The 13168-nt window shown below is 33.8% G+C and overlaps 1 protein-coding gene across 1 annotated transcript in view; it reads right to left on the bottom strand.

Moving 5' to 3' along the window:
- The window catches only part of LOC142337852 (uncharacterized), a 125311-nt gene extending 114542 nt beyond the window's left edge, over positions 1 to 10769 (bottom strand). The window contains exons 1-4 of the mRNA XM_075387408.1: positions 10418 to 10769; positions 9336 to 9545; positions 6960 to 7057; positions 6289 to 6414 (exon numbers count right to left, since the gene is read on the bottom strand). Coding sequence (XP_075243523.1) covers positions 6289 to 6414; positions 6960 to 7057; positions 9336 to 9545; positions 10418 to 10461 — 478 coding nt within the window. The 5' untranslated portion in view covers positions 10462 to 10769. The remainder of the gene's footprint in view (positions 1 to 6288; positions 6415 to 6959; positions 7058 to 9335; positions 9546 to 10417) is intronic.
- Positions 10770 to 13168: the final 2399 nt, after the last annotated feature.

Genomic DNA, 13168 nt, shown 5'->3' with positions numbered 1-13168 from the left:
AAATAAGACCACAGAAAATCTGTTTTCACATCTCCTTGTTTGTGTTTTGTTGACATATATGGCAATTAACATGCATTGATCCGGGTCGTTTTGCATTGGTTTCAGCTTTCCTAATTTAAAAAGAAGCTGTAAAGATAATAGAAACTTTTCAACTTGTTGAAATGTTTTTAAGTCCAATAAAGAAATGGACTTTATAAGTGCTTTCTTCTGTTTTTTTATCTACCTTTTAACGAATCGTATCAATGAGAGGTCAAATGACAATTTATTGGTGTTGAGCTAAAACTCAATTGAACATATCGAAGGCTTTAAGTGGATTGCTCCTTGTTTCAACGGCTTCAATAGAACAATTCTGCAAAAAAAAAAAATTGAAAAATTTTTTTAAAAAGTCCATCAAAAAAAATTTGACTTTAAATGTGCAATCTCCTGTTCTTTTTGATCTACTTGTTAACTCGTTGTATCGAAGAGAGGTCAAAACACACTTCCGCAAAAAAAATTCCAAAAAAATCTAAACTTATCTTTATTATTCTAGACGTATGACATATTTTGAATAATGGTAGTTCCCTATAATTTTTTGAGGTAAAACGAACCCATCTACTGATTTCAGTTGGCGGCAAATGCTTTTACGTCTTTGAAATTGTTTGTTTCCGAAGAAGTCATATATGTTTTTTAATTTTGTTTTTGTTCTTATTTAAAACTTGTCGCGTAATCCCATTTTCCAAAGGAAGGTCTCTCATTGTTGATCTCCAGGCGTGATTCAATATATTTTTTTTCAAAGATTGCAATTGATATCTAATGGTTTTCTTTGTTTGAAATTATTTGTTTTCAAACAAAACGAACATATTTTTAAAATTTTAAGTTGGCTTTTTTCACTTTTCTAAGTGATTTAAGTCAGAAGCATTTCAGAAGCAATTTAAGAGGTTTTTTGAAAGTTTTCTATCTCTTCTTCATTTGGTAGAAAATTAATTTGTAAATGGGCAAGCGCACTTTACCGAGCCTTTTTTCCGAACAAATATTGAGTTCTGTAGGGGAATAATTGTTTTTTCTTGTAGAAATGAGTTCAAAAAAAATAGGAAATTATAAACCGACTAATGTCGGACAAATCGCTCTCAAACGACAGGGGCAATTGAATTCAGAGAAGGCAGTAGCAAAGAAAAACTTCATGGGTGCGGAAAAGGACCAGGGGTGGATGCCATTAGACTCAAGCAATTTCCACTTATCTATCATGCACTTATGCTCTCCTTGCTTAAAATCGCTTTTCTTTTTGCTTTTTGCAACCCAAACGTAATTTCTCAAGAAGAACAGTTGAGGTCACGTAAAAAATCATGGAGCCAAGCGTGATGAAACACGATGCAAAAATTTTGCAAAAAAAAGACACACGTTTACAATAGAAGCTTAAACCTTCAACTGAGAGCAATTTAACAAAAACAATTGATCAAATCAAAAAAAAATAAATGTAAGATGTACAAATTTGATAGTGTCAAATTCAATAATTTGTGAACTCCTTTGAAGATATTTAATAACTTAGAATCCCTTTACTCGTAACTCATTATAACAAAGATGTCGCATTGAATTTCCACACAGTAGATTGTGTAAGTGTGATAAAAATAAGCAAGCAAATTTTATTTCTTATGTTAAAACACGCATTCTTATATACCTTCGGAAAAAACACTTAATCTTAAACGGGTATACAATTTAGGGTGCGCAAAAATGTATAAAACTAAACTGTGAAATCCTCTAACAAATTGTTGCACGCAGAGATCACGATTGGAATGCAAGCGCCCTTGTATTTACAATTATAATGATAAAATTGAACGCTGTTTTAATTAAAGATCACAAATATGACTTCTTGCGTTCTATGAAACGGCTCCAGAAAACTTAACAGATAATAAATGCGAATAGTCAAGTAAAAAACGAACGGGTGGCAAAAAAACACCATCATTTTTTTGTCTTCGTGATGTGTACAATTACAACTTTACATCTACAAAAAAAATGTGGTGCAGCACAAAAATGAATTTAGACAACTGTTGCTAGATTTTGACTTTTTTGCCTTCGAAACACAAACAGAGCATCTCTGGCCTTGCATGATAAAAAAATAGTCTGATATTATTTTTTTTGCCAGATGGATCATCACGAAGTTACATTCGATGTGAGAAAGAAATCACAGACGAGGAACAACCAAATAGCCATATTCTTGACCATAATTTGTCATGAGTAACACATGAACAACAATAATGTGCTGTTGCACTTTTTTTGGTTTCAGGATAGTGTTTTTTTTTCCGTTTTGTTTGACTTGACTTTTTTTCTATTTGAAATTTTCAAAGCTAAAGAAATTCGATAATCATATAAGTAAGAGCTTTCGTGTAGTTAAGGCCACAAAAAATTTCTGTTTCCACATTTCCTTGTTTTTGTTTTCCTGTTTTTTCCCATTTTGTTTGACTTATATCATAGATGCGCATACTCAAGAAAAATACCAACGGGCAGCAAAAAAAAACATTTTTTTTTGGCTTCGTGATGTGTTCAATTACAATTCTACATCTGCAAAAAAATTGTGGTGGTGTACAAAAATGTTTTTAGACAACCGTTGCTATATTTTGACCATTTTGCATTCGGAACACAAAAAGAGCATCTTTGGCCTTACTTGATAGGCGAAAATAACTGATATTAAGTTCCTTCTGCCAGATGGATCAACTCCAAATTACATGCGATCAGAGAAAGAAAGCACAGGCGATAGACAAACAAAAACACATTTTGTTGACCAAAACTGGTCATGATTAACACATGAACAACAGTGAAGTGCTGTTGCATTTTTTTTTATTTCAGGATAGTGTTTTTTCCATTTTGTTTGACTTGACTTTTTTGTGATTTGAATTTTTCAAAGCTAAAGAAATTCGATAATCATATAAGTAAGAGCTTTCGTGTAGTTAAGGCCAAAAAAATTTCTGTTTCCACAATTCCTTGTTTTTGTTTTTCTGTATTTTTCAATTTTGTTTGACTTAGATCATAGATGCGCATACTCAAGAAAAATACCAACGGGCGGCAAAAATAACCTTTTTTTGGCTTGGTCATGTGTTCAATTACAATTATACTTCTGCAAACAAATTGTGGTGCAGCACAAAAATGTTTTTAGACAACCGTTGCTATATTTTGACCATTTTGCATTCAAAACACAAAAAGAGCATCTCTGGCCTTACTTGATAAGCGAAAAAGACTGATATTAAGTTTCTTCTGCCAGATGGATCATCACCAAATTACATTCGATCAGAAAAAGAAATCACAGGCGAGAGACAAACAAAAACACATTTTGTTGACCAAAACTGGTCATGAGTAACACATGAACAACAATGAACTGCTGCTGCACTTTTTCTGGTTCCAGGATAGTGTTGTTCCTTTTTGTTTGACTTGACTCTTTTGTGTGTGGTTTGAATTGTTCAAAGCTAGAAATTTGATGCTCATAGAAGTGAGAGCTTTCGTGTAGTTGAGACCGAAAAAACTGCCTGTTTCCTCGTTTCTTTTTTGTGTTTTGTTTGACATATAGGGCAATTAACGTGCATTGATCCAGGTCGTTTTGGTTTGTTTTCAGCTTTCTTAATTTAAATTGCAACTGTATAGATAATAAAAACTTTTCAAGTTGTTGAAAAGTTTTCAAGTCCAATAAAAAAATTGGACTTAAAATACGTAGACCTATATTTTAAATGTGCACTCTGCTGTTCATTTTGATATACTTTTTACCTAGTCTTATCAATGAGAGGTCAAAAATCAATTCATTGGTATTGAGGAAAAACCCAATTGAACACATCGATGGCTTTTAGCGGGTTGCTCATTAATTCAACGGCTTTGATGCCAGTTTTCCACAAAAAAAATCCAAAAAAATCTTAATTTATCTTTGTTATTGTAGACGTATGACATATTTGGAGTAATGATAGTTCCCGATGGTTTTTTGAGCAAAAAGGAGCCTATTTACTGATTACAGTTGGCGGCAAATGTTTTTACGTCTTTGAAAATTATTGTTTCCGAAGAAGTCAATTGTGTTATTTAACTTTTGATTTGTGCTCTTAATTAAAATTTGTCACGTAATCCCATTTTCCAAAGCAACGTTTCTCGCTATTGATGCTCAAGCGTGCTTTAGCATAATATTATATAAAGATTGCTATTGATATCTAATGTTTTTCATTATTTGAAATTATTTGTTTTCAAACAAAACGAACGTATTTTTTAAATATGTTTTAACTTTGCTGTTTTTGTTCTTTTTTGTCTACTTGTTTCTGAGTTTCATCAAGGGCTGTCCTCATCTTTTTTCTTGTAAAATAAAAACTAATTTGCTAAGTTTAGTCTTTTTTTTTACTATATTTTGACATTGTTATAAAGTAATATTTAAAAAAAGATTTAGACTTTGAGTTTTGGATGTAAAAATTGATTGCCTCGTAGTCGTCTTAATAATGACAGGTCTGCTAGTCCCATCGAGCCACAGGTCTTATGTGGCATTATTTACTTTTGCAAGTGATTTAAGTCAGAAGCATTTTTTAAATCATACACCAATTATTTCTGACCAATATTTGAGGCTTTCGAAAGTTTTCTATCTGTTTTTCATTTGGTAGACAATTAGTTCGTAATTGCGGATAAGCAGGGTTGGAAAATTATGTGTGAACGCACATTACCGAGCCTTTTTGTTTGTTTTATAAATTAACATTGAGTTCTTTAGGGGAACATTTGTTTGTTCTTGTAGGAGTGAGTTCAAAAAATAATATATAAACATAAACCGACTAATGTCAGACAAATTGCTCACAAACGACAGGGACAATTTAATTCACAGAGGGCATTAGCGAAGAAAAACTTTATGGGTGCGAAAAAGGACTAGGAGTGGATTTCAACCAGAGCCCTCGTGCGTCACAGACTCAAGCAATTTCCACTTGTCTATCATGCACTTACGCTCTCTTTGCTTGAAATAGATTTCTTTTTACTTTTTGCAACGCAGACTCAGTTTCTCAGTTTAGGTCACGCAAAAAGTGCTGTTTGGGTTACGCAAAAACCAAGGAGCCAAGCGTCATGAAATGCGATGCAAAAATTTTTGCGAAAAAAAGACACACGTTTACAATAAAAGCTTTAACCTTCGTTTGAGAGCAATTGAACAAAAACAATTGATCAGATCAAAAACACTGAAAGCAATATGTACATATGCGATAGTGTCAAATTCAGTAATTCGTGAACTCCTTTGAGCTGATGATATTTAAATACTTAGAATCCCTTTACTTGTAACTCTTTACAACAAAGATGCCGCACTGGATTTCCGCACAGTTGACTGTGCAATTTTGCCAAAATGTGGAAGCGTATTTTATTTCCAATATATTATATTTTATTTCCAACACGCATTTTTATATGCCTTTGGGAAAAACACTTATTTATAAACGGGTATGTGATTTAAGGTTTTCAAATTGTAGCAAGCAGAGATCACAATTAGAATGCAAGCGCCTTTATAAATACGATTATATTAATTAGATTTCACGCTTTTGTAATTAAATATCACAAATATGGCTTCTTGCGTTTTATCAAACGGCTCCAGAAAAACTCAACAGATTATAGATGCTAATAATCAATAAAGAATAACCCGACGAAAGGACAAAAATAAACTGCCGTTTTTTTCCTTCGTGATGTGTTGAATTACAATTCTACAAATTGTGGTGGTGCTGCGCAAAAATGTTTTAAAAAAACTGTTGCTAGATTTTCAATGTTTTTGTATTCGAAACATAAATAGATCATCTCTGGCCTTACCTTATAAAATAGCCTGCTTTGAATTTTCTGCCAGATGGATCATCAGAAAATTACATGCGGTTTGAGAAAAAACTCACAGGCGAGAGACAACCAAATAGCCATTTTCTTGACCAAAATTGATCACCAGTAACGCATGAACAATATTGAACTGCTGTCGCACTTTTTTTTTGGTTTCAGGATAGTATTTTTTCCATTTTGTTCGACTTGACTCTTTGTGTGTGATTTGAAATGTTGAAAGCTACAGAAATTCATATAAGAATTTCGTGGAGTGAAGACCACGAAAAAACCCTGTTCTGCTTTTTCAATATGGATGACAAGCTGCATTGATCCAGGTCGTTTTGCTTTGTTTTCAGCCTTCTTATTTTCAAATGCAGCTGTATTGATAATGGAAGCTTTTCATGTGGTTTAAATTTTTTTAAGTCCAATATATGGTTTCTGTTCAGAATTATAGACAAAAAAAACAAAAGGTTCTGGGGCATTGGAAGTTATGATTAGTGGGCTGTTGGGTTAGTAAAGACATACGATTGTGAGTGACGTTTGAGAGTCCTCGGTCGTCGTACACAGACTGGCAGCCCTCTTTTTGGATACGGAGAATGTCCTCTTGGCTGTAGCTCCCGTCCACCAGACTGGACCCCTCCCATGACGTCACTACAAAACGCACAAACTTTCATTATCCGCTCAAGTATGGTAAAACATATTTGTAATACCAACTGCTAATGTGCAATTGCTTAAATGAAAAAAAAATCAATGTTATGTAACCCTCTCCAGAGAATTACGTAACGCAAGGTTAATTCGCTACTAGCAATTACATGGTTCAAGTCGCTTAAATCTAATTTGCCAAAGACTATAAAATGCGCTCAAAAATTTTGATCTGTGCTCGCGCAAATTTTCAGTTACAAAATGAAACACGACAAAGTGAATTACAAGAGAAATGACGTATGTTTACGTAAAGTTATCCTTCAAAATTGTCGCGCGACTGTCGTTTCGTGTCACAGCCAAATATCGTGTCTCATTTTACGCAAACGGAGATATGCTAATCACGTAAAGGTTTTAGAGTTAATCATTCATTGTTAATTGTGTTAAATGTGTTAATTGTTCTTGATTATTTGCATGCATTAATCAGATTTCCTGCATAATAAGTATCTTCTAAGCTGATAAAGACAAAAAGTGTGAATGACTAGAGTGATGCTTACACTTCTCTTCACAGTACTTGTTGTAGTCCCATCCGAGACAGCAGACTTCACTAAGGGTGCCACTCACATCGTAGGCAGCCTTCATGTCGTCCACTGTTCTAAATTGTAACCAGCATGACAAATGACTCCTCAATTAGTGCTCAGTATACAAGCATTTCCATATAATTTTGAAGATGAAAATTCCCCGTGAGCTAACTTTATGCTTCCCTTATGTGTGAACCAGCTAACGCTACAATTTTCTCGTGTAAGATCACACGATTTTTTTTCTCGTGCGACGCTACTCACATGATTTTTCGCGTCTTAGGTAAGATTTATTGTGCTTTTCACAAGACAAAATCTAGGGTTGCACCGGAAAAAATTATGTGAACTTACAAATCTATGTCATTTCTAGTGTAAATGAGCCCTCACTGTATCCGGTTGTACATGAAACAATTGAGTAATAATACACATTCTTTGTGCGATTCACACGCAAATTTAGGAGCTCGTTTGTGTAATGATTATCAATGATTATGCATCCTGTTTTTATCAATTCTATGCCTGCGTCAATATGAAGCATTTGGAGAAATTGATACGGTCAACAAACAAAAAATACAAGACAAAACAGTCCCAGAGAAAATAGTCCTAAATTGTAAAAACAGACAAAACATTCCCAGAAAAAAGTGTCTCGGTCGAAACACTTTTTTAGGCCAAAAAGGAAGCGCAGCTTTAATTTTAAAAGAGGGCTTCAAAAATGGTAAAACTAAAATCACCGTAAACAAAACCAGTCATTGAGTTCAACAAGTATCCTGGTCGAGACAGTATGGCTAACTTACAAGAACTTACAGGTTTCTCACGAAAGATGGTTAACTTGTAAGAACTTACAAGTCAGATCTCTAACTCGTAAGAACTTACAAGTCTGATGGTTATCTTGTAAGTTTCTTCCAAACTTCACCATAAGGGTAAAAATAGTGATCTTTTGCATTTATATTTTGAAATCTTATTAAGTCATTGATTCGTGTGATAAAAATATCAACAAAACCTGACTATTTGGATCTTTTGTGCCCAGAGCTTTGTGAGTGCATATTAATTGCACTACCAGACGCACGTGCCATATTTTTACTTAATGATTTATTGTGTATGAGCACGTGCTCTGTAACGGGGTGCGCATAACGTGCGGCGGGAACTTACGGAACAAATCCGACTATAAATTCAAAAAAACGTTTGTTTGTGTGCGTGTGTGTGTGTGTGTGTGTGTGTGTGCTCCTGCTTGGAAACGTTGCCGAAATTATCAGCCCCCAACTGTCCCCATAATAAACGAATTTTTTGAAAAATGGCTTTGTTTTTTTTTCAACTGAATTCTAATAAGCATTAACAGTGCATGTGCCATTTGCCGGTGGAAAACTGCTATCGAATACAAAACAATAGGTTCCAAATCCTAAAATTGAAAATGAAAGTCTGAAACTGATACTCAAAGAAGCCAAATCAAATTATCAAAGTTTTCAAAGTGGGTGCAGAATTATAATTTTGCACCCATTTTTTGAAAACTTTGATAATTTGATTTGGTTTAACTTAATTGTGAGATTACTGTTTGCTAGTTAATTCGTTGAGTAACTATCTTTAAATTTGAGGAATCTTTTTTCTGGAACTTTTTTGTCTGTTTTTTTTGTGAGTGTTTTGTCTGGAATTGTTTTAAGGACTATTTTGTAATTTAGGACTATTTTGTCAGGGAGTGTTTTGTCTTGGACCGTTTTTTCTGGAATGGACGCTTGAAATACATTAATTGAAGCATGTGATTGATACATTTACTCAAAATTTGTTTAAGCGGTCATTAGTTGAGCTGCACTGCACATAATTAAAACTTGTTCTCCATTGTCACTTAACGACATCATTCTCGCTGTCTTACCGAGAGAACGAATTTTGTGTTTCTGAAGTATGTAACAAACGATGGCGAGTCAGAAAAAACTTAAAAGTTTTTTAAAAGGGGAAGCATCAACGTTTCAGAGAAATAATTTCAGCGCTTTCATGCAACTGGACTACCATTTACTTTCTTTGATAAAAGCAATTATTCAAAAAACGGAGAGAGTTCAAGTGCAATACAGTCGTTTATTTTTTATTGCCTTCCGCCAAGTCATATCGAATTCACAACATGAGCAATGAGAAAGTTAATAAAACTGATATTTTTCCACATATTAAAAAAAATCAACTGCATGGCTGGAGAGCAATTGTAACAGTTTCAGACCTCAATTTCCAAGATTAGGGTTTGGAACCCTTTGTTTCGCATTCCATAGCAATTTTCCACCTCCATATGTTACATGCACTATTGATGCTTATTAGACTTCAGTTGAAAAAAAGAGAAGGCATTTTTCAAAAACGGGGGCATTATAGAAGATAACTGACCTCTCGTAAAGACAGAAGGGTCCTTTGATGCCGGCGAAAAGGAACCTATACCTCTCAGTGTACCCCGCAGGCAGAGCGACAGAGGAGGGAATCGGATCGGGACATCCGGCTCCATCTCCAGTTGGGCTCATGTAGCTCACTCTGATACAGAAGTGGGCCTCCGGTTTCGAGACAGCTGCTGGGTCCGCATCCTGAGATTGTGTGTACCCACTGCAAAGAAAACAAAAAATGCTGATCTTTTTCTTTTCATTGCCCCCCCACCCCACCCCGCCATTATCAAGAGTCCGGTTTTCTTGTTTCGAACAAAAAGTGTTCGTTAATAGAAAGGAAACAATTTAATAATAATATTATTGTTGCTTTTTGTTTGATATTTGATTTTGTTGGTGCGTATGTTTAACATGATCATCATAAATACGTTATTGAATTTTGATTTCAACTAATGTTGAGGGTCGAAGCTAGGGTTCCATTCATTGCGACAAAAAGCAAAACATAAATCTTTATTAAAAATCTTTATACGAGTTTAAGTTTTACTGTCATCATAAAAGAAAAAATAAGATAACAATTTTGAGAGGCTTTACATCGTGAAAAGGATATCTACAGCGTACAGATAATAAGCTGTCTTCATTGTCAATAAGGACAGCTCAAAACAAAATTTAATTAACAGAGGGAACCTTGAAACTTTCAAAAGATTAAAAATCTTTTTCTCCAGTTAAAAACTGAAAACTCAATAAGATAACATCTCGTATAATTTTGAATGTTGAACAAATAACCAGATTCCTTTTAATTTTTGACAAGTTTCTCTACAAATATTTAAATTAACATATAGAAAAAAGGGTTAAAAATGACTTTTCATGCTTGTCTGGTAAACTCCTTAGCAGTTAACATATGCAATTTTGTCTTTTAGCAGACATTCGTTATCTGTAGGACTTTATTACAAGTTCATAGGAGATAATCGGAACTTGCAAGAGTCTTACAAAACCTTGGCAGGTGACCGCTCCAGTTCGTCTAGGGTTAGGTTTTGTTATAATTTGTGATTGTATAGCGAGGATGGAATATTATCTCTACGTATAATTCTAACTCACCATAGCAGAAGGGAAGCTAGGAAGAACTTGAAAAGTGCCTCCATGTTGGGAAGATGGAAACGAGACGACGACTTCGCGAGTCGGAGACCGTTTCGGGTCTCGTGGAAACTCGGAAACGAAGTCAGTTTATTCAAAAAGATAACTGGGTCTCCTCGGGGCTAATATTTTTCAATTAGTTCAAAATTGTTACAAATTGTTTGAATTCTATCAAAACTGTATTCTCAAAAATATCGTTTATGAACCTTAAAAACAAATTGAAATCAATAATTTTTTGGTAAATTGGAATGAAAATCCAGCAATTGATCACCGGAATGGAGTGGAAACGAATGAGTTTACAACAAAAAATTGGTGAAAATTGACAAAAAATGGGTGATCTCGGTGACAGGTTTTGGAAGTCAAATAAGATGAGAAGCGAACAGGTTGAAATTTTGATGACACAAATGGTGAAAAACCAACGATGAGAAAGCAAAAAATTGATGAATGGAATGGAAATTTAATAAAAAAATGGGAATCGGAATGAGAAGTTAAAAGTGGTGTCAGGTTGGATCATTGTTGAATTTTGACCAAAAGTGATCACAATTCTCACTTTCAATTCGTATTTTTAGATGCTCTTGCTAAGCTCTTAGCACTCATTTTGCGAGAATGGATGGATAACGAGCTAAAAATTGATTGTCATCGTTTTGTCTTTTATATATTTTCCATTTATCATGTTCACGAGCAAACTTTAGTCTTGTCTTGCATATTTTGAATCTATATGCTTTCTGTCACACCACGTACTAAAAGTAGCCCAAATCCGACATTGAATTATTGCACTTTTCATAGGGACTGGGGGAGAGGGGGGTGTTGCTTTCAATAGATTACATCTCACAATTATTTCTTTTGCTATAAAGTTTTCATACTATTTAGCAAAATCGTTGTACTTGAAATTTTATAGATTTCGATTTTCAAACAATCGTTGATGCCCTCAGTAAATGAGAAATCAAAATTTATTTTAACCATATTGTTTTATCGAAACTTTGAGCTCATCCTTAGAGAGCTTAGAGGGTCAAAATTGCGGAGATTAAACAAGCTGAGGTTATATGCAGCAATTGATTCAACGCAGACATTTCTGCCAAAATGATGCCCTAAACGGAAGAAGGACAAAGCTTTTAAACAATCTACACAACAAGAACCAAAAGACAACATAAGATGGTTTAATGGATTGGTGTTTGAAATTAGCCACGATTTGAATGAGGCAACTAATTGAAAGATGAATCACAGAGTACAAGTAATTTTGATTTTTTGCTACTTGTCAAGATAAAATGAGCAATGTTAGTACAAAAATGAATTGAAAAAGAAATATTCTGTAATCGACACTTGAAATGTTTCTTCATAGTTTTACGCAATATTTTTTTCATTTTATTTCGCTACCTTGACTGCGTTCCTATTAGATTGAGCAGCCTACTGTAAAGCACATTTTAACCAGAACAGGAACATTAAATTTAGAGTAGAGGTATTAGAAGGGATCAACTCAAAAGATTGACAAAACGGAAAACTTAATTTGATGGAGACAAAATTGATTTGACGAAAAGAAACACCAAACAAGGCGTGACTTGAGTTACACTCCTTCTATTTAAAAGAACTAACAATCTGACTAAAAGTTGACAAGGCATATAAAAGTGCAATCAACTTCTCTTGAGTAGAATGGAACATAGAATTGCTAAAAAAAAAATTTTTTTCTGCAGATACCAGAACTTGTTGGGACACAATAATCACAAAGAAATACAACCAACAGCATCTTAAATTCAGTCTATTGAAATTTTGACTTTTACATGAAAATATCTGAATCAAACCAAACTGTGCATTATTTGAGAACACATAGTAACCAACCGATTCTGGTACATGACAAATGTAAAATAATGAAAGCTGGCAAAAGTTATAAAAACAGATTTTTTTTTTAAAAAAGGATAACTGAAATAGTCATAATGAAAAAAAATTACTTTACTTGAAAATTTGAAACGGAATTATAATCTTGTCACAATTTTGTTCATACAATTTTTTAATTACGTCTAAAGGCAACAGAAAGAATAAAATCAAGAGGCAAAACTCAAAAGTACTTTTTAATTATTTTTAAAAACAAAACGAATAAAAATCATTAAAACCACTGGCTTGCCTCTAAAACAAATAAACATATTGAAATATGCATTACGAAAGAATAACTCACAAGTATCACATGACAAAAATCAGTATTGTAAAAACTCTACAAGTACTGTTTTGGTATATTTTTGGGAAAAAGCAACTTGTGCCCATGTCATTAAGACACTTAGCTCACCCTTTGACAGACGCAAGAAATTCCGGTTCAGCAAAGCAACAATAGACGTCTTAATTCTTAAAAGCATTTGTGCAAAAATCCAATCAGAAAAGAGATAAAATTGAACGGTAAACGTTTGAACATTTGAAAAACCACTTCTGTCCTGAAAAGAACTATTCGTTACTGTAGCAGAGATTTGAAAAATCGAACTTCTCGAAACAGAGCCATTTTAACCACTTCTTCGTACTGCAATCACCCTAAACTTAAACGATTTTAAAAACCGTATTCAATACACAAACCATTAAACCATGTAGAGACATTATCAAAAAAACACATTACCAATCTAATTCAAGTTTCAGATTGTAAAAAATGGGCTAAAAAAATAGGTCACATATCAACAGACAAGTTTTTTGATATCAATCAAAAAAGCACACAAGCACCAAGCAAGCACGCACAAAGGT

Source organism: Convolutriloba macropyga, chromosome 4 (genome assembly GCF_964194025.1).
Source record: "Convolutriloba macropyga chromosome 4, txConMacr16.3, whole genome shotgun sequence".
NCBI lineage: Eukaryota > Metazoa > Xenacoelomorpha > Acoela > Convolutidae > Convolutriloba > Convolutriloba macropyga.
Note: the sequence above shows the minus strand (reverse complement) of the source record. Positions and strands in the feature narration are given on the sequence as shown.